Raw genomic sequence first — 25,756 nt, 5'->3', positions numbered from 1 at the left:
GAAGTAGACAAGAAATGAGCTTGTTCAGATAATTTACAAATTACAGTTAGCTTTATACAATGCCTCCTGAAATGTCTCCTCACATAGTCCAAATAATTATGACGAAAAAATATAATAGCCTTTCAAGACGTCATAATTATTTGGACTACTTACAGTGCGTTCTTAAAATCATTTGAAATCAATGTGATCGTTTCCATGATGAACACTGAGCGAATAATGACAAACGTAATTTTATCCACTAAACTAAGTATTTCGTGTTTTTAAACCCGGGATTTCGGGATCAGGAGCCCTCCTATCCCCCCCTCTATATTGATACTTTGTGAAAAATAAAAAAATAAATGACTTACCGGTATGCTACCATTATATTTGCCATAGTTAGAGTCAATGTCCAAAGCAGAATATTAATGAAACACATGCGATAATTCCTTTTCAATACTTTGTGCAAGAAAACGCCATGTCATGTTTACTGCACTGTGACAAAATTTCAAATGACGTAATGCAGCCTGTGACGTCAAGGGTGATTCGCCGTGATTCGACGCGAAACAGAAGTTCGTTTGTTATTTTCTCTATTATTGTAGTGATTTTAATTTTTTTTTAAATTACCGATAAACAGAATAAAGGACTTTTTGTTTTTGATACTGACTTTATCACAGCCTTCGGGCTCACCTGATATTTTACTGTGATAAAGTCAGTATCAAAAACAAAAAGTCCTTTATTCTATATGTACACATATGATTTAATAACAAAACATTATTTAGAACATTCATGCATGTCATGATTTGATAACCAAACATTATTTAGAACATTCATGCATGTCATTGTGAAATGAACCTGCCTTTTTAATTTGACGGGGACTAAAATATAACAAGCTATTAAAACATCATATCTTTATTTTACGCAACATTTTAAAACAGTAAAAGGCTATACATATAATACTACAAAATTCATACATGTACGTAGTAAGGTAATCAAAAGGCATCAAATGAATTGAAAAACAGAGATATCCATATTATCTAGTTTCGATTCAAATGGATTTAAACAGTGATCATTTGGGGATATTTTTGGCTAAGTTGAAAGGTTGTCTGGCATCCAAGTTGACAGAAGTTGATAAAAAGGAGATGAACAATTTCAGAGGGAGGGGGGGGGAATAATAAAACACGATTCTTAGACGATAAACACAATTATACAGGCATTGTGTGACGTCAACTTTATCTGAACTAGTTCTCATTTTTGGTTCGGGGCCATCTGAACACCGCCTTCTGGTGTGCGACTTTCTCGATGTGTTGAAGACCCATTGGTGGCCTTGGATTGTGTTCTGCCTTTTAGGTCGGGTTGTTGTCTCTTTGTCGACTCATTCCCCGTTTTTAAATTCTCAATTGTATGTTAAAATATTTCTAAGGTTCAATTTCTATGAATGATTTGCCATCGTCACCTCTGACCAGTACATTATACAGATCATATAAAAAAAAAAGGTTTTGGTATGATTGCAAATGAGACTAGAGGCACGAAAGTTCCAGAGGGACATTCAAAATCACAGATCGAAAATAAACTGTCAACGCCATGGATAAAAAAGAAAAAGACAAACAGACAAACAATAATACACAATTCACAACATACAAAACTAAAGACTATGCAACACTAACCCAACCAAATCTTTAATGGCAATGATAATGCATACATTGTATAACAGTACAGTTAATAATATCAAAGTAATGAAATAACAAATAAAAATGGATTTAGATAAAATTAAGAATGGAAATAGGGAAAATGTCAGAGAGATAACAACCTTAACAAAGAGCAGATAGCCGAATGGGCCTTCAACACAGCTAGAAAATTCCAAATGAACCAAAATAAAAAAACATACAAGACTAATAAAGGCCAAGGGCTCCTGACTTGACACAGACGATCTCAGAATAGGTAACAAAAGAAACTAAGCAAAATTAAAATGATACATAAATAAACAAATGACAACTCCATACCTCATATGCTGTGGATATTTCACCATATGAAGGTGCTTTTTTTATTATAAGAAGGTGCTTTTTTAATTATAAGAAGGTGCTTTTTTAATTATAAGAAGGTGCTTTTTTTATTATAAGAAGGTGCTTTTTTATTATGTTTTGGTGCTTTTGTATTATATGAAGGTGTCCCTTTTTTCATATTTTATTAGCAATTTGCCCGTCTTTGTTTTCAAATCATGTCACACGCCACGCTTCCGGTTAATCACGGAAACAATCATCACATGATAAAAGAGGACCTTCTTATAATAAAAAAAGGACCTTCTTATAATAAAAAAGAACCTTCTTATAATTAACCAGAACCTACTTATAATAAACAAGCACCTACTTATAATAGAAAAGCACCTTCTTATAATAAAAACAGTACCTACTTATAATAGAAAAGCACCTTCTTATAATAAAAAAAATCCCAATCCCGTAATAGAAAGGCGCCTACCTGGCTTCTAATTTATCAACTGCGTTTTCGGAAAATTTTGTAGAAGTGGCAATTCTTACCTCTATTTCTCCTATTAGTTCAACAGAAAAAACGTAGTTTTACCTTTACAAAAATGTATGCTTATTTCGAAGGCAGATTGTGAGCGTAAATTAACGGTGACCCCATTTTTTTATTTCCTTCTTTTATTGAGAATAAGATAAAGTTCATTTATAGAAAAATATAGAAAACAACAGGTGTTACAAAATGAAAGAAATCTGTTTATTATATTGTCATTGACATGTCACAGCATGATTTTTAGAGACACATATTTTTCTGATGAGGTGTATTTGATTTTGATCAAATGTTCTGTAACAAATTCATTTGTAAATCTCTGGCTTGTATTATTATTTTTAACTTATGTATTAATGAAAAATGAATATTGTATATTTTTGAAATATGTGTATACTTTTAAAAAAATAATAACTATGAGAATGCAAAAATGTAATTGTTTAGGCTCAATAAACATTCAAGTAAATAAAATTCTAAAAACAAAAGACTTATGACAAAAAACAATTCACATATGTTCTTTAAATTGTCAAGGTCTCAGAGTAAAAGATAAAAGACATAGATTATACTTGTGGATGAAATATCAAAAATGTAATATTTTGTTTGTTCAGGAAAGTCATTTCACTGAAGATTTAGAGAAAGACTTAAATTCTGAAATTAAAGGTTAACAATATCATAGCTTTGGAACCTCACAGTCCAGAGGAGTTTCAATTTTTATTAATAATGATTTAGAATGCACTCTTGGTCTTTGAATATATATTATAAATATATTCAAAGACCAAGAGGGCAGGCTACACTTAATAAATATTGAAATCGAAGACAGTATTTACACTTTAGTAAATGTCTATGCACCAAATATACCTAAAAACAGAAATATTTTTTCAAAAAAGTTAAAGAAGTAATTACAAAAAATAGTTTAGGAATGGTTATAATTGGAGGAGATATGAATGATACTTTAACAAAAATAGATAAAAAAAATAAAGTGTCAACACAAAAATTAAAACAAACAAAACCAGTTTTTAGCCTTAAATCTTTAATTAAAACTCAAAAGCTAAATGATATTTGGAGAGAGATTCATGGCAAGGAAATACAATTCACTTGGCGACGTAAAAATAATTTAAATGAAGCATCTAGAATAGATTTTTTCTTAACCTGTCCTGAAATAAGAACTAAAATAGAATCTACTGATATTAGGCCAGCTATTATAACTCATACAGACCATCAGGCAATTTCTATAAAAATAAAAGGTCGATCAGACCAAAAAGGTAAAGGATACTTTAAAATTAATAATAGTATTTTAGAAAAAGAATATCAAAACCTTATTAAAATTCTGATCAAACAATATGAAAAGAAAATTTTACTCACCAATGATATTGGGGTCAAGTGGGATCTTTTTAAAACCGAGGTAAGAGACTATACCATAGCATTCTGTAAAAGAAAAGCACAAAATAATGTTAAAGATATACATATTTTAGAAAACAAATTGAAGAAATTAAATGAGGGTATAAACAAAAAATGTAAAATAGAGGATATTAATTCTCTTGAAGAGGAAATTAATATTATAGAAGAAAAACTTGGTAAATTATATGATTCAAAAACAAAAGGAGCACAAATAAGATCCAGAATTAAATGGGTAGAAGAAGGCGAAAAAAACACCAAATTCTTCTTGGGACTAGAAAAAGCTAGGCAAACAAGAAAAACCATTACAGCGCTCAGAGACAAAGAAGGGGTGATACATACACATCCTACAGAAATACTTAATATTGAAAAAGAGTTTTATGAAGAAATCTATAAAAGTTCAAATCCCGATAAAAATTCTATTAAAGATTATGTTATGAATACAGAATGTGATCATGTCCTAACAGATAAAGAAAGCGATAGTATGGAAGGTTTATTAAGCACTCAAGAATGCACAGATTCTTTATTTAAAATGAAACTTAATAAAGCCCCTGGAATTGATGGGTTAAGTGTCGAATTTTATAGAACTTTTTGGGAACATCTTAAAGAGTTTGCAGTCAAAACTTTTAATCTTTCATTTGATTTAGGGGAGTTAACAAATTCACAAAAATTAGGAGTTATTTCCCTTTTACATAAAAAAAAAATGATCCTCTCAGTTTAGACAATTATAGACCTATAACATTATTGAATGTTGACACAAAATTAGTTGCTTATTCACTTGCTCAAAGGATAATTAAAGTATTACCACAAATTATTCATGGAGACCAAAATGGGTATGTTAAAAACAGATACATAGGATATAATATTAGACAAATTCAAGATATCATAGATTATGCAGACAAATTTAATATAGAGGGTGCCTTATTATTTTTAGATTTTTCGAAAGCATTTGATTCATTAGAATGGGACTTTATGTTCTTTGCTTTACAAAAATTTGGATTTAAAAATTCTATGATGAGATGGATAAAACTTTTATACACTGACATAAAAAGTTCAGTTTTAAACAATGGGAGTATATATCGTGGTATACGTCAAGGCTGCCCTTGCAGTGCGATAATTTTTGTTATTGCTGTTGAGATTCTTGCTTGTAAAATTAGGCAAGACCATAACCTAAAAGGATTTGAAATCAAGATAGATGGAAAAACCCACACTTTAAAAATAAGTCAATTAGCAGATGACACTACTCTTTTTCTCAAATCAAAACAAGATATTTCAAAAGCTCTTAACATGATTGAAAAATTTGGATCACTTTCAGTATTAAAACTTAACAGATCTAAAACAGAGGGTATTTGGCTAGGGAAGCAAAAACATTGTAAAGAAAAATATGAAAATATTAACTTTACAGAAAAACCAATTAAGAGTCTCGGGATATATTTTGGGCATAATAAAAAAGAGTGTCAAAAACTAAAATTTTGATAAACAGCTAGAAAAGACTGTAAAAATTATATCAAACTGGAAAAAAAGAAACTTAACCATGATAGGAAGAATAACAGTTATTAAATCTTTAATTATTCCTATAATCACTTATTTGGCTACAGTGTCAACCTTAAGCAAAGAATACTTGGACAAATTTAAAAAAAATCATATATGAATTTTTATGGAACAATAAGACAGAAAAAGTTAAACGCACCGTATTAAGCTATAACCAACTAGCTGGTGGATTAAAAATGGTAAATATAGATAAATATATAGAATCTATAAAGATAGGTTGGATAAAAAGATTAACTGCTGATAAATTTCTTAATTGGATGGTTATACCAAAGTTTTATCTTAATAAATTTGGTAGCAATCTACTTATCTTAAGGATGAATACTAATAATATATATTCTATACCGGGTACTAAAGAGCTACCAGAATTTTATCTTGATATAATTAAAGTATGGTTAAAAAATAAAAATAATAAAACTAAAAATCCAAATAATTACAGACTTATCCGTCAAGAAGTTATTTGGGGAAATCAATTAATTAAATTTCAAAAGAAAACACTCCTTTTTCAAAATTGGATAGACAGTAACATCATTCATATAAATGATATCATTGATGAAAATGGAGTTTTTTCAGAAAAAATTATAAGTTTAAAGTTAAAAAATAAATCAAACTGGATAGCTGAATTCTCAAGATTGAGAAAAGCAATTCCAAAAGAATGGTTAAAAATATTAAATGAAGAATGTTCAATAAAAACTAGTGTTTTAATAAATAACTCACTATATATAAGTGAAAAAAATAATTGCCAACATAAACTAGAAAAATTAGATTCAAAGAAAATTTATTCAATTTTAATAGAATATGATAAAGAAGTTCCAATAGGATATCATAAGTGGAATAGAATTTTGAAATGTGAAAACATACAAATTGAAGCTCAATATGTGCAAAAATTTATTCATTATTACTTAAAAGATAATAAACAGAAATTGTGCAGATGGAAATTATTACACTTTATTCTTCCAAACAAAGTCTTATTAAAACAATGGAAAATAAGCCATAACTCTACTTGTAATTTTTGTAACGTTACAGAAGACTATAAACATTTTTTTGTAACATGCCACTTTTTAGATGAGTTTTGGGGAGAAATATATAAGATACTTGAATTAGTTAAGATTGGTAGACACATTCTCACTGAAAAAAATGTAATCTGGGGATATAAAATTAATGATGAACATTATTATGAAATAAACTTTCTACTTACAGTTATTGTATTTACTATTCACAAAATACATTATTTGTCAGAATATAGAACACAAAATATCAACATATATAATGTTTTTAGGTCAGAATTTAAAATAGGATTATTATTACAAAAAAAATATATTAATATTGAAGGTAAAGGGATACTAGAAAAGATATATTCTTATATTTGACAGCATTATTGTCAGTATTGCAATATTTTATGTATTTTACAGATTTCCTTGTACTTCAATTGTTTGATAGATGGGTTTTTTTTTCAATGAGTTTTGAAAGTGAAAGTACAATTTAAATTTAAATCTATATACTGTAACTTTATATTATACATAAGATATGCAAATTATGCTTAATACATTATGAGAACAAGATTCTTATGTAAACCTACCTTCCGTGGCTAATTCATTTAAATTTGGCAAGCACGTGGTGAAAGTAATTATAATCCACACAAAAAATAACAAATGAATTTACCGTTATAGGTGGCACGGTAGTATTTGCATTCCAGAATTTCGGTTGCTCTTTTGTGTACCCTACTTTAGGTAAATGTATCTAAACAGTGTGATTGGACAAAAAATACAGTATCAACTGAACATACTTTCCCAAACTGAGGGATGAATCAGGTGTAGAAAAATATGAAATAATTTTACATACAGATGAAAATGAATTTTGGAGAATTTTTTTAAATTTTGTATCCACTGCACCATAAAAGACCTAAAATTACTAGTGGCCTTCGGTTTCTAAAAATAGCAAAGAAAGTAAACGGTCATGATACATATTCAAATTCATTTCTGAATAGTAAAATGAAAGTACTTCAGTTAAGTGTGAATGTAGATTTTTTTGCAGTGTTAGAAAGTGGTGAAAATTCTAAAAAGGCTATCATTATCCCTATGGGCCAGGAAATACTACCGTGCCACCTTAAGGGGGATATATATTTTTACACTAAATCAATGAAGGAACTTTTTTTACCTATGCAATTTGTAAGTTTATCAATAAAAAGTTGATTAAGGGCAACTATGATAAAACAAGCCTTAAATTCCACCCCTGAGAGTAAAAATTGCTGATTCAGCAAATTTTGCCTAATCTGTAGGTAATAATGTAAAAATTTTCATAGAAAGTAGAACTTCATTATTTTTATGTAACTTGCAATACATTTTTAATTATAAATGCTCGCTTTAACTTTTCGCAGTGTCTGACACATGTGCAACCACTGAAATTTGAGACGCGACATTCTACGGTTGCATGTTCATCCTATTATTTTCACCGAAATAAATAAATTGCATAATTTCTTATTTTTTTCAACATAAGTACAGCTATACTAGCTTTCTTATGGTTTAATTAGTAGTTCTCATGTTACATGACACCAGTAGGAGCTTTTGGGGAACCAGTAAGTGGTTAAGGGGTCCTTACTTATTCATTTAGCTCTCATATTGGTATGAAATAGAGATAGAAATAGGGGTTTCTGTACATTGAATAGACATTATTTTTGACATAGAATGTATTTATGATGCTATATCAGCAAGATTAAATGGTTTATTCATTTTCCATGCGAATACCATTAGTTGTTAAGATTTTCTGACAGTGAAAAGCACAATAAATGCAAATTGATTATGTAAGGGGACATAATTTAACTTAATGCATACATGAGAAATAGACAAACAGTCAACTTAGAGATGTATTCTTGTACATGTATTGTCAAACAGGTTAAGGAATAATAGTTAACTGCAATCTAAATAATAATAATAATAATAATACTTTATTCAGAAGCAATACAGCTTATAGAATATACAATTTTACAATATTTTGTATCAGTGAAATATAAATACAATAATTATACACAATACATGTATGGCGGAGAATGAAAATAAATTCATATGATAAATAATTAATACAACTACATATTACGAATTTTTTCAATATTAAACAAAAATTTACCTAAATTATTAAGTTCTTTCACATTGTGAACTGATAACAACTGTATAAGTTTAAAAGTGGATGGATATTGCCAATAATATTTCTTAATGTATAGTTTTCTTACATCACTATATCTATTACATTCTAGAACAACATGGTATTCATCTTCTACGATATTGTTATTGCACATAGTACATAATCTATTTTCTCTATCTACATTGTAATATCTGCCTGTTTCTATGTTGAGGCTATGGGCGGATATACGATATTTACATATAAAAGGTTTATATATTTGATTAACAGGTCTATCTAAATAAAATTGCAGTATATCTGTGTCATATATATATCTATAAAGTATACATTTTGATGAATTATTAAAAAAAGCATTAGCATCAGCAATAAAGGTATCTTTCATTCTTTGTTTTAACTCATGTATGAATATATCAACATTATTTACGCTTTGTTTTAGCCATACATCATGAAAACCATATCTACATAAAATATCTTTGACTGAACATGCCCAATTCGATTTGTCATTGGGTTTTTTAAATGAACTCTCCAACATATCTTCATAACATGCTTTAAGTATACAGTTATCAGTATTTAATAATTTAAACCAAAACTGAATCAGTCTTTTTTGTCTTTCATAATACATTGGATAACGTCCCAATTCACAGTAAACCATGTTATTTACAGCAGTTTTTCTAACCTTTAGAATTCGTTTTAAAAAATATAAATGTACTTTCTCTATATCATCAGCTTTATGATTACCCCACACTTCACAGCTATAATTAAGTATACTAGATACATAAGTATCAAATAAGGACAGTAACGTTTCACAGTTATAATATTCATCTACAATTTTACTACATAAAGCAAAAACAGCTTTTCTTCCTTGATTGGCTAACATTTTTTGTGTATGTAAAAAACTGCCATTATAATTAAAAAGAATACCCAAATATACAAAACTATCACATATATCTATTTGGTTGTTATTCAAAAACCATTTTTCTTGACTTTTTACACTACCTCTATTTCTAAACACGACCACTTTAGTTTTAGACATATTAATATATAAACCATATTCCTCTGCAGAAGAGTTTACAGTATTTATCATATTTTGCAGATCATCTATGTTCTCACTAAATAAAACAGTGTCGTCTGCATACATAAGTAAAAATAAATTTAAGGATTTCAATTCATATGACTGACAGCCATTACTGATTAGCTCTACTTCCATATCATTGACATACAACGAGTATAATAAAGGGGATAAAGATTCCCCTTGCATCAAGCCAGTATTACAATTAAAAAAATCTGAAATTTTTCCATTACACTTTATACTAGTTTTCAATTTAGAATACATAGATTTAATTACAGTAAGAAGTTTACCAGTAACGCCACATCTAACTAATCTCAACCACAATTTTACATGAAAAACACTATCAAACGCTTTAATATAATCGATAAAACAGCAATATAAGCGTTTACCTTTTCTTAATGACTTAGAAATCAGGGAATGAAGACAGAAGATGGCATCAGAAGTGCCGTATCCAGGACGGAATCCAAATTGTGCATCTGTCAGAGTGTTGTTAATCTTGCACCATGTTATAAGTCTTGAATTAATCAACGACGTAAATAGTTTTCCTAAATGTGACACCAACGAAATACCTCTGTAGTTTCCAGGATCGTCAGGATTTCCTAAAGACTCTTGTTGTATTGCCCTCATAATCTGAAAATGTTTAAAGTAATGTAAGGCATGCTGTAAAATGTGGAATGGACTTTAATATCAGTTTTCATGATTTGGTGATTAAACTGTTTCTTTTACTCAGATTAACCATAAACAGAGTTGGCAATCCAATAATTCCTCCTAAATCACCATGTTTGACTTCTGTGTTGATTTGAAACATCATATATTTGGGTTTTGTTCACTTCTTAAGTAAAAATGGTAAGATGAAAAAATGTGAAAATCTGCCAGATGGGGTAGGGATGTAATGTTTCATTTTTTTTTTTATAAGAAATGAGTGCAGACTAGTATTCTTTATTGTAATATGTTCCAAAGTAAGAAGTCTATGCATCATAGGTGTCATGACTGGTTTCAAGTTTGTTATGTCTTGGTTAAGGTGGCACGGTAGTATTTGCATTCCAGAATTTCGGTTGCTCTTTTGTGTACCCTACTTTAGGTAAATGTATCTAAACAGTGTGATTGGACAAAAAATACAGTATCAACTGAACATACTTTCCCTAACTGAGGGATGAATCAGGTGTAGAAAAATATGAAATAATTTTACATACAGATGAAAATGAATTTTGGAGAATTTTTTTAAATTTTGTATTCACTGCACCATAAAAGACCTAAAATTACTAGTGGCCTTCGGTTTCTAAAAATAGCAAAGAAAGTAAACGGTCATGATACATATTCAAATTCATTTCTGAATAGTAAAATGAAAGTACTTCAGTTAAGTGTGAATGTAGATTTTTTTGCAGTGTTAGAAAGTGGTGAAAATTCTAAAAAGGCTATCATTATCCCTATGGGCCAGGAAATACTACCGTGCCACCTATACCGGACAACAGAGAAATACATTAAACCACAAATCAAATTCGGAACACGCTTAAATAACCCGTGATTCTGTGTTTATCCCCAACATCTATCAGATAGTTACAATATATATATATAAAGTTCATATTCAAAGTTATAATTGTAAAATTATAGAGAATTAATGTATTTAATGATAAACAATGTATAATGACAAATAATATATAAACTAACAAAATTATAAAAATACTACCCGAAGATACCCTGGTCTTAAGGTACTAACAAACAGGGATCTTTACTGAAATAGCTGTACCAGTGAAGAAATCTGTTAACAGCATGTGATATATTGTTGTTGAATAAAAAAAAAAAAAGGACCTTCTTATAATAAAAAAGAACCTTCTTATAATTAACAAGAACCTACTTATAATAAACAAGCACCTACTTATAATAGAAAAGCACCTTCTTATAATAAAAACAGTACCTACTTATAATAGAAAAGCACCTTCTTATAATAAAAAAAATCCCAATCCCGTAATAGAAAGGCGCCTACCTGGCTTCTAAATTTATCAACTGCGTTTTCGGAAAATTTTGTAGAAGTGGCAATTCTTACCTCTATTTCTCCTATTAGTTCAACAGAAAAAACGTACCTTTACAAAAATGTATGCTTATTTCGAAGGCAGATTGTGAGCGTAAATTAACGGTGACCCCATTTTTTTTATTTCCTTCTTTTATTGAGAATAAGATAAAGTTCATTTATAGAAAAATATAGCAAAATCCTATTCCAAAATAAAATTTTGATTTAGACCCGCGAGCAAATATCTTATTGCGTGCAGATATGCCAATATGCTCGGCAACACAAAGGCACCCTTTTCTATTTGTGTACTACAAAGCAAGAAACATATATACAAATTACACGTTGGCTGTTTGCTTTACAGATTATCAACGGCTATTATATAACACACTTCTTCTGAGAGTTATAATTTAAGCCTTTGTCAGTTTTCAGATTGCATGGATTAAGCCTGGTATAAATCACCGAGAGATTAGAGACGATGCTAAAATTTTAATGAACATTCACCACGTTTGTAACATACTGATTTTTGCACGGAAAGAATCAAACTTCAAGTTTGCTATCAGAGTAGAATGCATCCCAGAATACAAAATTTCAGCAATGAAACAGAAAAGAGCACATGAACATCAATTTACAGAAATAACTGATTGTCGATCTAAAACTGTTCAGATTCACGAAGATGAACGACTTCGTCTAAACTATGTTGTCAAAGCTGAAATTCAACCACAGTATACTTTCGTGTACAAAGGATCTTTTGACACAAATTTTGCTCTGTTGGCAATCGATCTACCAAAAGGTGGACGTATTGGAGCTTTTGAAAACATGCAGTTCGACCTAACGTCAGACAAGTTTGTAAAGATACGAATTCATCAAACCAACCTACCACTATTGAAATTGTCAAAACTGAAAATTCCTAACAAACCGGTCGAAGGTAATACTGGAATGATATCATTGTAAACTATATTGTTTTACTTTAAATTATAAGTTAAAGAAAGCATTTTTTTTCCCTTTTTAAACTCATTTGGTCCAAGGATATCATATCAGCTTTTGTCATCAGTTTGCACCTTTTGCAAGCGTCTGTGACTCTTTCTAAAAAGAAACTAGCGAACAATTATTAAACTTACGAGTATTTTTAAGATATTGTGTGAAAAGAGTTTCCGGACGTTATGTCTTCTTTTTGAGAACCTCCGAACAGAATGGAAGCAAACGTAAAGATATTGACGCCGTGTCGGTTTTGTTTTAGCGTTGCTATACATTTGTGCCATTTTGCTTTTCTATTCAATATATACTAATCAAATGTAGTTATTTTGGTTTCTAACGAAAAATATAAAACGGTTTCAGAAAAAAAAGAAAAAAAAAAGTCAAATTCGTCTGAGTGGCAGATCTTTTTTACTAACCTCTGCATAAATTAACGACAAGCTTTCCATGAAGATATGTTCCTTTGAAGTTCCAAAACAATTTTTTTTATCAAATATTTAGTTTTCTTTGAAACGCTTATGTGAATTAAGCTTTGATTTAGAATACGGACAAATGAAATGAAATGAAACAATCCGAGCAAAAATGTTTATATAGAGGTTTTGTTATATCTATTTTGTTGCCTGTGCTAAATTTTGTTTACTATTTGAGCAATATATATCCAAGGGAGAGACATGACTACCTTGCAGAGCCGCTGGGCTTTTTGGCAGTCGTGAAGTATTATAAATAATAACTATGTAGTCTCTTTTATATGTTGCAGTTGTAAGACTGATATTCTGTATCGGATAACCTAGTCACATGTTAATTGGGTGAACTTCAAAGCTTATTCTGTAATTTCAGAGATATACTCTCACAACATTAAGTCATCTATATTAAGAAGAGAAATGTGGTATGGTTGCAGATTCTATATAGAGAATTCTTTTGATATTGTTTGTTTTTAAAGAAAATTCTTTAGTTTTTGACATAAATTATATTTATCTTTTTTGATTTGCAGAAGGAGATTCTGAGTTCTTTGCCGACAGCAGTTTGATTGTTCTTTCCAAACATTTAACAAATAAGTTGCACGAAGTTGGGCAATTCGGCAGAGAGCTAAAAATACCGACTGCCGTGATAATTGGTTTAGAAGAAGAGTTTAAAGTTCACACCACTGGTTTTCTTCACAAACTTCTTCAGTTTTGGCTTGATATGCCAGAGACTCAAGAACAAAGTAATATGTTTACGTTTCTTTTAGCTGCCATAGATAAATCCATGCAAAGCATCAATACTAAATGGACAACAAAAATCATGATTCGTGTTCACAAAGCGGGGCGTGCGCTGACGGATGATGATTTCAAAGGGAAAAACGTCACAGAAGCTGACAAAAGTGGGGAATTTTCGGCTCAGGCATCCAAATAAATCAAAATTACTTGTTGTTTATATATTGAAAATTAAGAGAGTTTTATTTTCATATGTTAGTGCGTGTTATCTTAACTCTACCTGTTTGCCTCTGTCTTTCTAAAAAGCTTGATAGAATGTAGATATATTGAATTATTCTGTAAATTATCTTAGTAAAATAGGAAGAATATATTAGTACTAGATGCATGCCTCCATAACAAACTGTATATGATAATCTTTATAGTTCCCGGGAGAGAACATTGCAGGTAACGTCGATAGGCCCAAGACAACAATGAATGATCCCGCGTGTCGTTGTCCGACGAATATAGTTCCTTTAATTAAAGTGTATTTATTCTTATTTTTTCTAATTGCCTTTCTCAGTGATTTCTTAGTTTTTATGGGGTGGAAATGAAAGAAGAGGTGAAATACATTTTTGGATGTTGTATTTAAACTGATTTTGATATGGAAAGAGTGATAAGCCAAGTGCAAAAAGGTAATATTTACAGTTTTCGGAACATCTCTTGACTTGTCAATAGGGGTATAGATGTGTATTGGCTAAATTTGTAAAAGTGATTGCTTCAATCTTTCTGAATTTTGGATATATTTTTGGACTAGTCCTATACATTACACACACAAAAGATTTGACAATTACGCATGGTGCAATTTTTTTAATGAGACAAAATTTTATAAAGAACTGATAGTGGAATTAATTGTGGTCTGTAGCTGATATCATTTTTAAGGAAGAAAGGGGGTCTTCCTCCATCTTGGATTTTGTAAAAGCAGATAACAATCGGTCAAGATCCTTAATGAAATGTGCAAATTTAGAGAGTAATATGTACTTCGTGTGTAAGACTTTAAATTTTAATATAGAAAAACAGGTGTTTTATCATTTTTACGGCTGTATTTTACAACGATCAGATTATTTTCGTTTTATTCATTTTTTTTAACATTTGCCGTATAAGGGTAGATAACTCAGATACAATGGAAGTTAATTCGATAAAATAACTTTTGTTACAGAATGTGTTGTGAATTTACTTATTTTTATTATGTAGCAAGAAAATGAGTACCGTGACCCCATTATCTCATTATCTTATCTGCAAGCATATTATTAGAGCTATAGTCTCCTATTTCATTATAAAATTATATGATGTAGTTTTCTTTTTATCCCCCAAGTGCTTGGGTTTTCTATGCACAACCTATACAAAATCTGACAATTTTATTCTACCCGTATTGTGAAAAAAAGCACGGTGACCCATACTTTTTATTATTTTTGTGAAAAAAAAGCATGATATAAACTTCATTTTGACAAATTATCAAACAATTCAATGGATTTAAATTAAGACCCCCACCCCTCCCCAAACCCATCTATCTTGAAAGGTGTTCGTTTTAACAATTTTCGAACTATCTGGACCCTTAAAGGAAAGTATTTTCAAAGATTTCAACTTGATAATCTGATAAGCTTCCGACGTAAATTGATTATAAACAAATAAATAAATGGTTAGATTGCATTTTTGTTTTATTTATGATTCATTATACCTTTCATTTGAGCCATGTCTGGTGGTTAACTTTGCCGTATGGAGCTGTCGAGGCCTCCAAAAGAATATACGGTGGACACGTAAGAAAGTTTAATGATATCAACTTTGAACCCCTTCAATTCCTAGAAGGTTTAAACCCCAAAAAAATCATTCCAGTGGGGTCTGCTCTGATTTATTACCTTTCATTTGAGCCATGTCCGGTGGCAAACTTTGCCGTATGGAGCTGTCGATGCTTGCCGAAAGAATATACGATGGACACGTAAAAAAAATGATAATATCAACTTTGAACCCCTTCAATTCCTAGAAGGTTCTAACCCGTAAAAAACTCATTTCCGTGGGGTCTGCTGCGATTTATTACCTTTCATTTGAGCCATGTCCGGTGGCGAACATTGCCGTATGGAGCTGTCGAGGCTTGCCGAAAGAATATACGGTTGGACACGTAAAACAAATATGATAATATCAACTTTGAACCCCTTCAATTCACAGAAGGTTCTAACCCAAACAAAAATCATTTCAGAAGTCTGCTCAGATTTATTACCTAACATTGCGCCATATCAGGTAAATAAATTTGCTGTACGCAGCAGGTGAGGCTTTCCGAGACAATGTATTTCGATAAACACATAAAAAAAAATAAACATCTATTTTGAACCCCGTCAATTACAAAAATGTTCTACAACCCCCTTAAAAGTATTTTGGTGGGCCCTGATCTGATTTGATACCGTAGTTGTTGTGGATTCTAATCCCCCAACTATGTATTACCGTTGGCCCTGCTCCATAAAAGTCGTGGTGATTCACTTTCTAGTTCAGCTACATCACCGATATTCACTTGTCCATTAAGTTTTCCTGTAGCTCGAATATATTGACTTAATCTGGTAAGATATTCGTTAGAACAACGTTTTGCAACACATGGTTTAATATAAGTCCTTTTCTCTCAAATAGTTTGTTTTCTATGACCGTGTTAAGTTCTTGAGTATTCGCGTTGTGTAAGTCATTTTGCATCTCTGCTATCCAAAAAATCCTTCAATATAAAAGATGAGATGGCGTTAATGATTTGGGATACCTTAAAGTTGCACTTTGTAAATACAGCTGTTTCGCAAACCACGCCTCTTTTGAGGGAGATTTAGGATATTCATAGAAAATTAATTTTGTTTACATCCTCATTCCCAGTTATGCTCTCTGTGTTCGATCTCACAGAGACATAACTTGGGAATGTTACCATGCAGTAAACATACATGTGCATATTGTTTACATTGAAACCTGTGGTAACCCTTCATTCGAGGTAGGGGGTAGTTAAGAAAATAAGTGTTAGTTTAAACTCTGAAAATTTCAGGGCATATAAACGTTGAAAATATGCCGCACATCCCTATATTTTGACCTTTGAAAACAATTGTAGTGCATATGAAATTTCAATTCTAGGGTAAGATTTTTTTCAAAACTTCATAGTAAAAGTGATACAGTTTTAGCCGTGAAAGGAGTTCCTATGGGAAATTGCATTGTCAATATTTACAGAAACGCAACCTTAAGTCTGACGATATATATATGTTACAGGCATTTTCTAAATTTAGGCATTTTGTAAAATGACTGAATTTTTAGGCAATTTCTAAAATGCCTAAAATTGGCGGGCATTTTGTAAAATGCCTAAAAAAACCTAGTCATTTTGTAAAATGCCTGAAATTTTTAATGGAAATTTCACAAATTGCCTGGTCTGTTTCAGGCAAATTGTGTAAATATAAAATACATGAAATAGATAATAAAAATATATTGTAAAGCTATACAAAAGGGTTGAGTAAAATATAAATTAATGATTATTTTTTTTAAATGTAGCCATAATTGTCAACCCTTTTCCAAAGTGTACAAAACATACACTTTGTCTGACCCGCACCCTTCCTCAAAAAGTGGACATCAACCATTTCAGATTTCAAGACAAGAATCAATCATTCTTAATAAAAAAGAAGATCCTGTCTATTATTGTTCAGTTTCATATAAAAATTTGCATTGCAAATAGATTGAAAAATATCTGGCTGTTTTACATTTTTTTTTTTTTTAAAAAGGCGTACGGTAAAATGTTGATTGTTTAACCCCCTCCACCCAAGTGTACGTTTTGTACACTTTGGAAAATTGTTGACAATTATGGATGACCCCTAACCTTATGGCTGTTGTGACTGGAAAGGAAGAGCATGGTTATCAACTGGGAATTAAAGAAGGAATACTACGTGGACTACTGTCTGACAGTAACTTTATTGCTATTCAATCTGTAAATTATGATAATGAAATATCCTTTAGAAAAGCTGTCAGTAAAGTTTCTTTGTGTGATGGTCAGGGTTACACAAAATGTGGCTGTAGTGCTAGTGGTAAGACTAGATGTAACAGTAAACGTTGTCTTTGCAAAAAGTCGGGACAAATGTGCAATAAAATTAACGGTATCAATTTTCTTGCACCAGATGCGCATTTCGACAATACATGTCCCTTCAGTGATGCTCGTGGCCAAAATATTTGAAATCCAAAGCTTATATAAAAGATGAAGAGCTATAATCCAAAAGGTCCAAAAAGTATAGCCAAATCCGTGAAAGGAATCAGAGCTTTGCATGAGGGAGATACATTCCTTAATTTATAATAATTTCTATCATTTTGTAACAGCAAATTTTAATAACACAGAAAATCCGTATTTTCATGCCAGTACCGAAGTACTGGCTACTGGGCTGGTGATACCCTCGGGGACTAATAGTCCACCAGCAGAGGCATCGACCCAGTGATAGTAATAAAATTAACGGTATCAATTTTCTTGCACCAGATACGCATTTCGACAATACATGTCTCTGCAGTGATGCTCGTGGCCAAAATATTTGAACTCCAAAGCTTATATAAAAGATGAAGAGCTATAATCCAAAAGGTCCAAAAAGTATAGCCAAATCCGTGAAAGGAATCAAAGCTTTGCATGAGGGAGATACATTCCTTAATTTATAATAATTTCTATCATTTTGTAACAGTCGCTGTCATCCAAACCTTACATGTAGCAACAAATATTTGTCAACTTCACTGTTTATGTAAATAATTCAATAACAAGAGGCTGTCACAACGACAGCAAACCGGATTTATTAATATTTATTTGTGTCCTGGCAATATCACAAGAACCATTACTGATGAATGGTGAAAGTGAAAATCGTCAATATCAAATTTGACCTCCATTTTGTCATCAGTATCAACATCTTAAAATTTGAAAAGCTTAGATTGAATGGTTCATGAGTAAATGCAACAACGTGAATGGAAACGCCATTTCACAATCTTTCAAGAACCACAACTCCTGAACGGTAAAAGTCAAAATCATCATTATTGAACTTGACCTCTAATTTGCCATCAGTAACAACATATTAAAATTTGGGAAGCTTTGGTAAAACAGTTCATGCGTAAATGCATGGACACGACTGGAAACACCATTTTTCAATCTTTCAAGAACCATAACTCCTGAACGGTTAAAGTCAAAATCGTCATTATTGAACTTGACCTCCATTTTGTCATCAGTAACAACATATTAAAATTTGGGAAGCTTAGGTAGAACAGTTCATGCGTAAATGCACGGACACGACTGGAAACTCCATTTTTCAATCTTTCAAGAACCATAACTCCTGAACGGTAAAAGTCAAAATCGCCATTATTAAACTTGACCTCCATTTTGTCATCAGTATCAACATCTTAAAATTTGAAAAGCTTAGATTGAATGGTTCATGAGTAAATGCAACAACGTGAATGGAAACGCCATTTCACAATCTTTCAAGAACCACAACTCCTGAACGGTAAAAGTCAAAATCGTCATTATTGAACTTGACTTCTATTTTGTCATCAGTAACAACATATTAAAATTTGGGAAGCTTTGGTAAAACAGTTCATGCGTAAATGCATGGACACGACTGGAAACACCATTTTTCAATCTTTCAAGAACCATAACTCCTGAACGGTTAAAGTCAAAATCGTCATTATTGAACTTGACTTCCATTTTGTCATCAGTAACAACATATTAAAATTTGGGAAGCTTAGGTAGAACAGTTCATGCGTAAATGCACGGACACGACTGGAAACTCCATTTTTCAATCTTTCAAGAACCATAACTCCTGAACGGTAAAAGTCAAAATCGCCATTATTAAACTTGACCTCCATTTTGTCATCAGTAACAACATATTAAAATTTGGGAAGCTTAGGTAGAACAGTTCATGCGTAAATGCACGAAAACGACTGGAAACTCCATTTTTCAATCTTTCAAGAACCATAACTCCTGAACGGTAAAAGTAAAAATCGCCATTATTGAACTCGACCTTCATTTAGTTGTCAGTAACAACATATTAAAATTTTAAAAGCTTTGGTTGAACGGTTCATGAGTTAATGCACGGACAACATTTGATTGCCGCCCGACCGCCCGCCCGCCGTACATCCCCAAATCAATAACCGACATTTTTGTCACAAAAATCCGGTTAACAATTAAAAGTCTGTAACTGTTTAAATTGCATGCTTTATTTAATGATAGAATAAAAGTATCTATTTGATATTTCAAGTCGTTTAATTTTGAGTACATTATATTCAGTTTGAGTCTTTTAGGCATTTTGTAAAATGCCTTACAATTTTTTCAGGCATTTTATAAAATGCCTGAAAAAAATAGTCAATTTGTAAAATGCCTAAGTCATGCAGGCATTTTAGAAAATGCCTAAAAATTTCAGTCATTTTACAAAATGCCTAAATTTAGAAAATGCCTGTAACATATATATACGTGGGTGATTGTTAATACTTGCAAATTAGGCTCATTTTTAAAAAAGTCACTAAGACTGAGGGCAGGGAGTCCTTGATATAATTTGAATCTCTTATATATATATATCTATATATATATATTGATTTAAAAAAAAAAGACAAATTATAGTTCAAAGTGTGTCCATTGTTTATTTTCATTGTTTTATGTAAACTGTATATTATGTATAATGTTTTAAGCCATTGGTCCATATGGGCGTAAAGTGCTTTTCAATAAAGATAAAAAAAAAAAAAAAAAAAAAGTTAATTATAGTTTCAATCTCCGTGAATTATGTTGTCAAAGATTGTTCGCTAACAAGTGCCATACTAACAGCTTTCTTCAATTAATTAATGTCATTTTGGTTAAACCAATTAGATGTTCCCATTTTCCGCCATACCACGGGGCTCTTTTCGGAATGAATTTCCAGTTGTTTTGCAAATTCAGCTAACTTTATACATTGTAGTTCGTTTGCTGCGGCTCGGGTTTAGGTGCATTGTGCCTTTTGTGGGAATAAATAGTGTTTGCCAATATAAATGCTTAGATAAAAGAGTGTAATGGCAAATCAGCTACAATTTCCAAATGTATAGATCGTATATATGTGCATTTGAATAAACATATTTATACCTTCCGTTGTGTTGATGTATCCTTGGGGTGAAGAGGTCCAGCAAAATCTATATCAGTTGTGCTAAATAATATGTTGTTTTTTACTCGATCATTTGGTAGCGATGGTGGTTCCGGTCTTTTATACGGTTAACCACTTTTTTATTGGCATTGTACGCATTTACGTAAAACACTGTTCACACATCGATTTGCTGGTAGTCAGTATGATTGTCTTACATGTGTCATTGTCTGTCCGACTCCTTCGTGTAGATTTCTTTTATCTACGTCCGTTATAACAAAATCTGTAATTTTGTGGTTCTTGAGTAATACCATATAACGGGTTATTTTCGCTAGTGTCAAATTTCGCAATTTTCATTGAATAAGGTATACGAAATATTTTAGCGGGAATTATTTTGGCGGATTCAAAACTTTTATTAATATCTTTGCATGTACATTTAATAAAAAATTGCCGGGATTTATTTTGACGATTTTGTTCTATCCGCGAAAATAAGCAAGAATTTACACCCCGCGAAAATAACCCTCTATACGGTAAAAAAGGAAACTTCCCGTTTTCTTCAAGAGATAAATTTTGTATTCTGCTTTTAAATCGTATGATTCCATTTTCATATATATATAAACGTTACTGTTGCACAAGCGTTAGTGATTTAGTTTCCCAATCAATGAAATATGTTTTAGTTTCACGGACCTTCATTGTTGTTGGTGTGTATCTTTGATCCATGAGTTTATAACTTTATAGCTAACGAAATATCCTCTTTTGTTAAAATTCTCTTGAGCTTCCTGTCACTTTATGAACTCTACGTCGATATGGTCGGTTTTTTTAGACAGTTAATTACGTAGTTCAAGACGTATTCATTAACAGTCAAAAGTTTCTGTAGATTAGAACACCTTAGCATAGCTATGATCTGTGATTTTCGCTGCGTATAGCTATTTTGTCAATATTGTGTCTCACTGTTTCTGTGAAATTGAATAGATGAGTGCTTATCTCAACATGTCCTGTCCACGTGACATTTCGCTCGTCCGGTATCTGCTGATGTCCATTCATTCATACTGTTGAATCTTCAAATTGCGACAGTAATTCCACCTGTTTGTAGGTTATATGGGTTCATTTCTGTGGGTTCATATATATTTCCATTCCTGAGTTTCCGTTATATTTAAAGAACACTTGCACGATTTTTAAAAACTTTTGATGAGAAAAGTAGAACTATTTGACTATTGCTCCAAAACACTACTCTTTTAATGCCTAAGTTTTCGATTATATCTTTTGAGAGTCGTGTTCCGAACACTGCAGCTATTAATTCTAATTCGGTATTAATTTCAAAGGTGCAACACGGTTCTTTACGATAACAAGTATCGACACTGTCCCTTTACTCAAGTAAACGGAAGCTCTATACGCTATCTGATTTGCATCAATAAACATATGTAGACTATATTCGCTAGTTTCCTCATCATAGTTTGCAAAATAGTATCTCTGTAATTAAAGTTTTGAAGTTCTCTTTAAGATGTCATTCTTTAAATCGTGCATGTGTTTTCAGTTTCTTTCGGTTGTGTCTCGTCCGATGCATATCCCTTTTTTCTAATTTTTGAATAAGTATATTTGCTGTAATAGTAATCGATCCGAGAAGTCCTAACGGATCACAATTAGTGGAAGACTGCCGCAAAAGTGCACGTTTTGTCAATTGACTGTCCTCATGTAATTGTTTCGTTTCGGCCACACTGAGTGTATCTGATATTGTATTCCAACGCATACTTAATATTTTCGTGTCCTTGTCTGTAACTAGTACTTTCCAGATTGGGCACACTCTCTGAGTTTGTCGCTATTCGACATCCATGACCGTAAGTTAAAGCCTCCCTTTTTATCTCACCTGGCCCGAGGGGTAAAGTGATCTTTTTTCACCACTTGGCGTCCGTCGTCCGTCGCCCTGCGTCTGTCGTCCGTAGACTTTTACAAAAATCTTCTCCTCTGAAACTACTGGACCAAAGGAGTAGGTTCAGTAAGACCCCTTTTTGGCCCCAAAATATAGCAGTTTTAGAAAATTGTGAAAATGTAATCTCTAAGCTATATTTTGTAAAGTAAAATGCTTCTGCTACATAAATATGAGCTGTTTTTGCCACAAACAATGCACAAATATCGCGTTCTAGCATCATTAAGTCATGCTAAATTACTGAAATCTTCAAAATTTTAGCATTTTGGTTAATTTTTAGACGGTTTTTGTCTAAAATGAAAGTGGCCGCATTCGTGTTCATCCATAATATTGCAATGTAAGTTGTATTTGATGATAAAACAAAACATATATAAAGATTGAGGATGAACACGGATGCGGCCACATTCATTTTTGACAAAAACCATCTGAAAAGTGACGTTTTTTGGCATATTTGATAGATTTTTCATATTTAAGCTTGAATCAGAGCGTTTTTAATGACTAAATCAGTTAAAATCTTTCACATAAACTAATCGAATCAATTGAAAAAGACACTTTAGTGTTTAAAAAGTGTCCAAAAACTTTCGTTAGATGAACCTGAAATTTGAGGCCAAAATCGGCCCTTACCGGACCTACTCCAAAATTTAACTTAATTTGGCCTGGGGTATCTAGTTTAATAAATGTGTCCGATGATCCGGCCAAATAACCAAGATGGCCGCCATGGCTAAAAATAGAACATAGGGATAAAATGTAGATTTTGGCTTATATCTCTGAAACACCAAAGCATTTTTACAGGAATAAAATTGTTTATTAGGTCAAGATCTATCTGCCCTGAAATTTTCAGAGTAATCAGAAAACCCGCTGTTGGGTTGCTGCCCCTGAATAAGTAATTTTAAGGAAATTTTGCAGTTTTTGGTTATTATTTTGAATAATATTATAGATGGAGATAAACTGTAAACAGCAATAATGTTCAGCAAAGTAAGATCTACAAATAAGTCGAACATGACCAAAATTGTCATTTAAAACGAAACTTGGCCACAATCATCATTGGGGTATCTAGTTTAAAAAATGTGTCCAATGACCCGGCCAACCAACCAAGATGGCCGCCATTGCTAAATAGATTAGGGATAATATGTATATTTTGGCTTATATCTCTGAAAACAAAGCATTTAAGCAAATCTGACATGGAATTAATTTGTCTATCAAGTCAAAATATATCTGCCTAGAAATTTAAAAACAAATTAGGCAACCTGTTGTTGGGTTGCTGCCCCTGAATAAGTATTTTTTTTGGAAATTTTGCAGTTTTTAGTTATTATTTTGCATAATTTATAAACTGAGAAAAACTGTTTACAGCATTAATGTTCAGCGAAGTAAGATCTACAAATAAGTCAACATGACCAAAATTGTCAGTTAACCCCTTAAGGAGGTATAGCTCTTTATAGTAAATTTTATACAATTTTCGTAAATTATGTAAATTTTTGTAAACTTTTTCAAAATGTTTTCCTTTAATAAATCTGAGGTAAGTTCAATATAGATAGAGAAAATTGTAAACAGCAAGAAGTTCAGTAAAGTGAGATTGACAAACACATCATCATCACCAAAACACAAGTTTATCATGAATTGCCCTTTAAAGTCAAGTTTTAACAATTTTCTAAAATTATAGTAATCTTTTAAACAAAAATTTCTCTTCTAAAACTACTTTGACAAAGACCAAACTAGGCCACAATCATCATTGGGTATTTAGTTTTAAAAATGTGTCTGGTGAAACCGCCCACCAACCAAGATGGCCAACATGGCTAAAAATAGTACATAGGGGTAAAATGCAGTTTTTGGCTGATATATCTGAAACCAAAGCATTTGGAGCAAATCTGACAGTAGTAAAATTGTTCATTAAGTGAAGATCTGGCTGTCCTGAAATTTTGAGACAAATCAGGCAACCTGTTGTTGGGTTGCTGCCCCTGAGTTGGTAATTTTAAGAAAATTTTGCAGTTTTTGGTTAATATTTCCAATATCATCTTAGATAGAGATAAACTGTAAACAGCAATTATGTAAAGCAAAGTAAGATCTACAATTAAGTCAACTTTACCAAAACGATCAATTGACCCCTTAAGGAGGTATAGCTCTTTATAGTAAATTTTATACAATTATGTAAATTATGTAAATTTTTGTAAACTTTTTCAAAATGTTTTCCTTTAATACTTCTGAGGTAAGTTCAATATAGATAGAGAAAATTGTAAACAGCAATAAAGTGAGATTGACAAACACATCATCATCACCAAAATTGTATCATGAATTCTATTCTCGTTTATAATTTGTGTCCTTTTATTTGTTTTATTTTCTGCTTGCACATAGATCAAGGTAAGCGACATAGGCTCTTTAGAGCCTCTAGTTATATAAGTGGCTAGTTATTGGTGCCTATAAACAACCTAGCATGCCAGACAGTAAATTTAGTACTGACTTTAACTTAACAACAGACAAAGTCATTAAAAAGTATGATAATGTTTTGATAATGGGTGATTTAAACTTCAATATGCTTGATGACAATAAAAGCTCAACTTTAAATGATTCTTGTGATATTTTCTGTATTAAGAACATTATTAATAAAGCAACATATTATAATAGAAATTCGAAACCAACTCTTCTTGATGTAATTTTAACTAATCAAGAAAATAAATGTGGTAAAAGATGTAATTTTGGATGTGGCTTAAGTGATGTTCAGAACCTGATTGGGGTTCAAATAAAATGTGAACGACCTAATATCAAACCAAAATACAGAAAATGTAGAAGTTTTAAAAATTTTGATGTAAATGATTTTTTATCTGATTTGAATGAGTTAAATTGGGATGTTGACCCTCATAATAACATAAATACTGAGTACGAAAACTTCAACAAGAAGTTTATTGAAACAGCAAA

General features: G+C 31.4%; 1 protein-coding gene across 2 annotated transcripts in view; it reads left to right on the top strand.

Annotated features, from left to right (window-relative positions):
- The window catches only part of LOC139527637 (uncharacterized), a 55,803-nt gene extending 34,872 nt beyond the window's left edge, over positions 1-20,931 (top strand). The window contains exons 8-11 of one of the 2 annotated variants that reach the window (XR_011665404.1): positions 12,077-12,579; positions 13,618-14,459; positions 14,650-17,080; positions 20,567-20,931. Coding sequence is in view for 1 of the 2 variants with exons in the window: in XM_071323175.1 (XP_071179276.1) it covers positions 12,077-12,579; positions 13,618-14,018 (904 nt within the window). In the remaining variant the exon portion in view is untranslated. Of the gene's footprint in view, positions 1-12,076; positions 12,580-13,617; positions 17,081-20,566 lie in introns of those variants that run through there. The other variant, XM_071323175.1, reaches the window with a different exon arrangement.
- Positions 20,932-25,756: the final 4,825 nt, after the last annotated feature.

Source organism: Mytilus edulis, chromosome 6, assembly GCF_963676685.1.
Source record: "Mytilus edulis chromosome 6, xbMytEdul2.2, whole genome shotgun sequence".
NCBI classification, from domain to species: Eukaryota; Metazoa; Mollusca; class Bivalvia; order Mytilida; family Mytilidae; genus Mytilus; species Mytilus edulis.
Note: the sequence above shows the minus strand (reverse complement) of the source record. Positions and strands in the feature narration are given on the sequence as shown.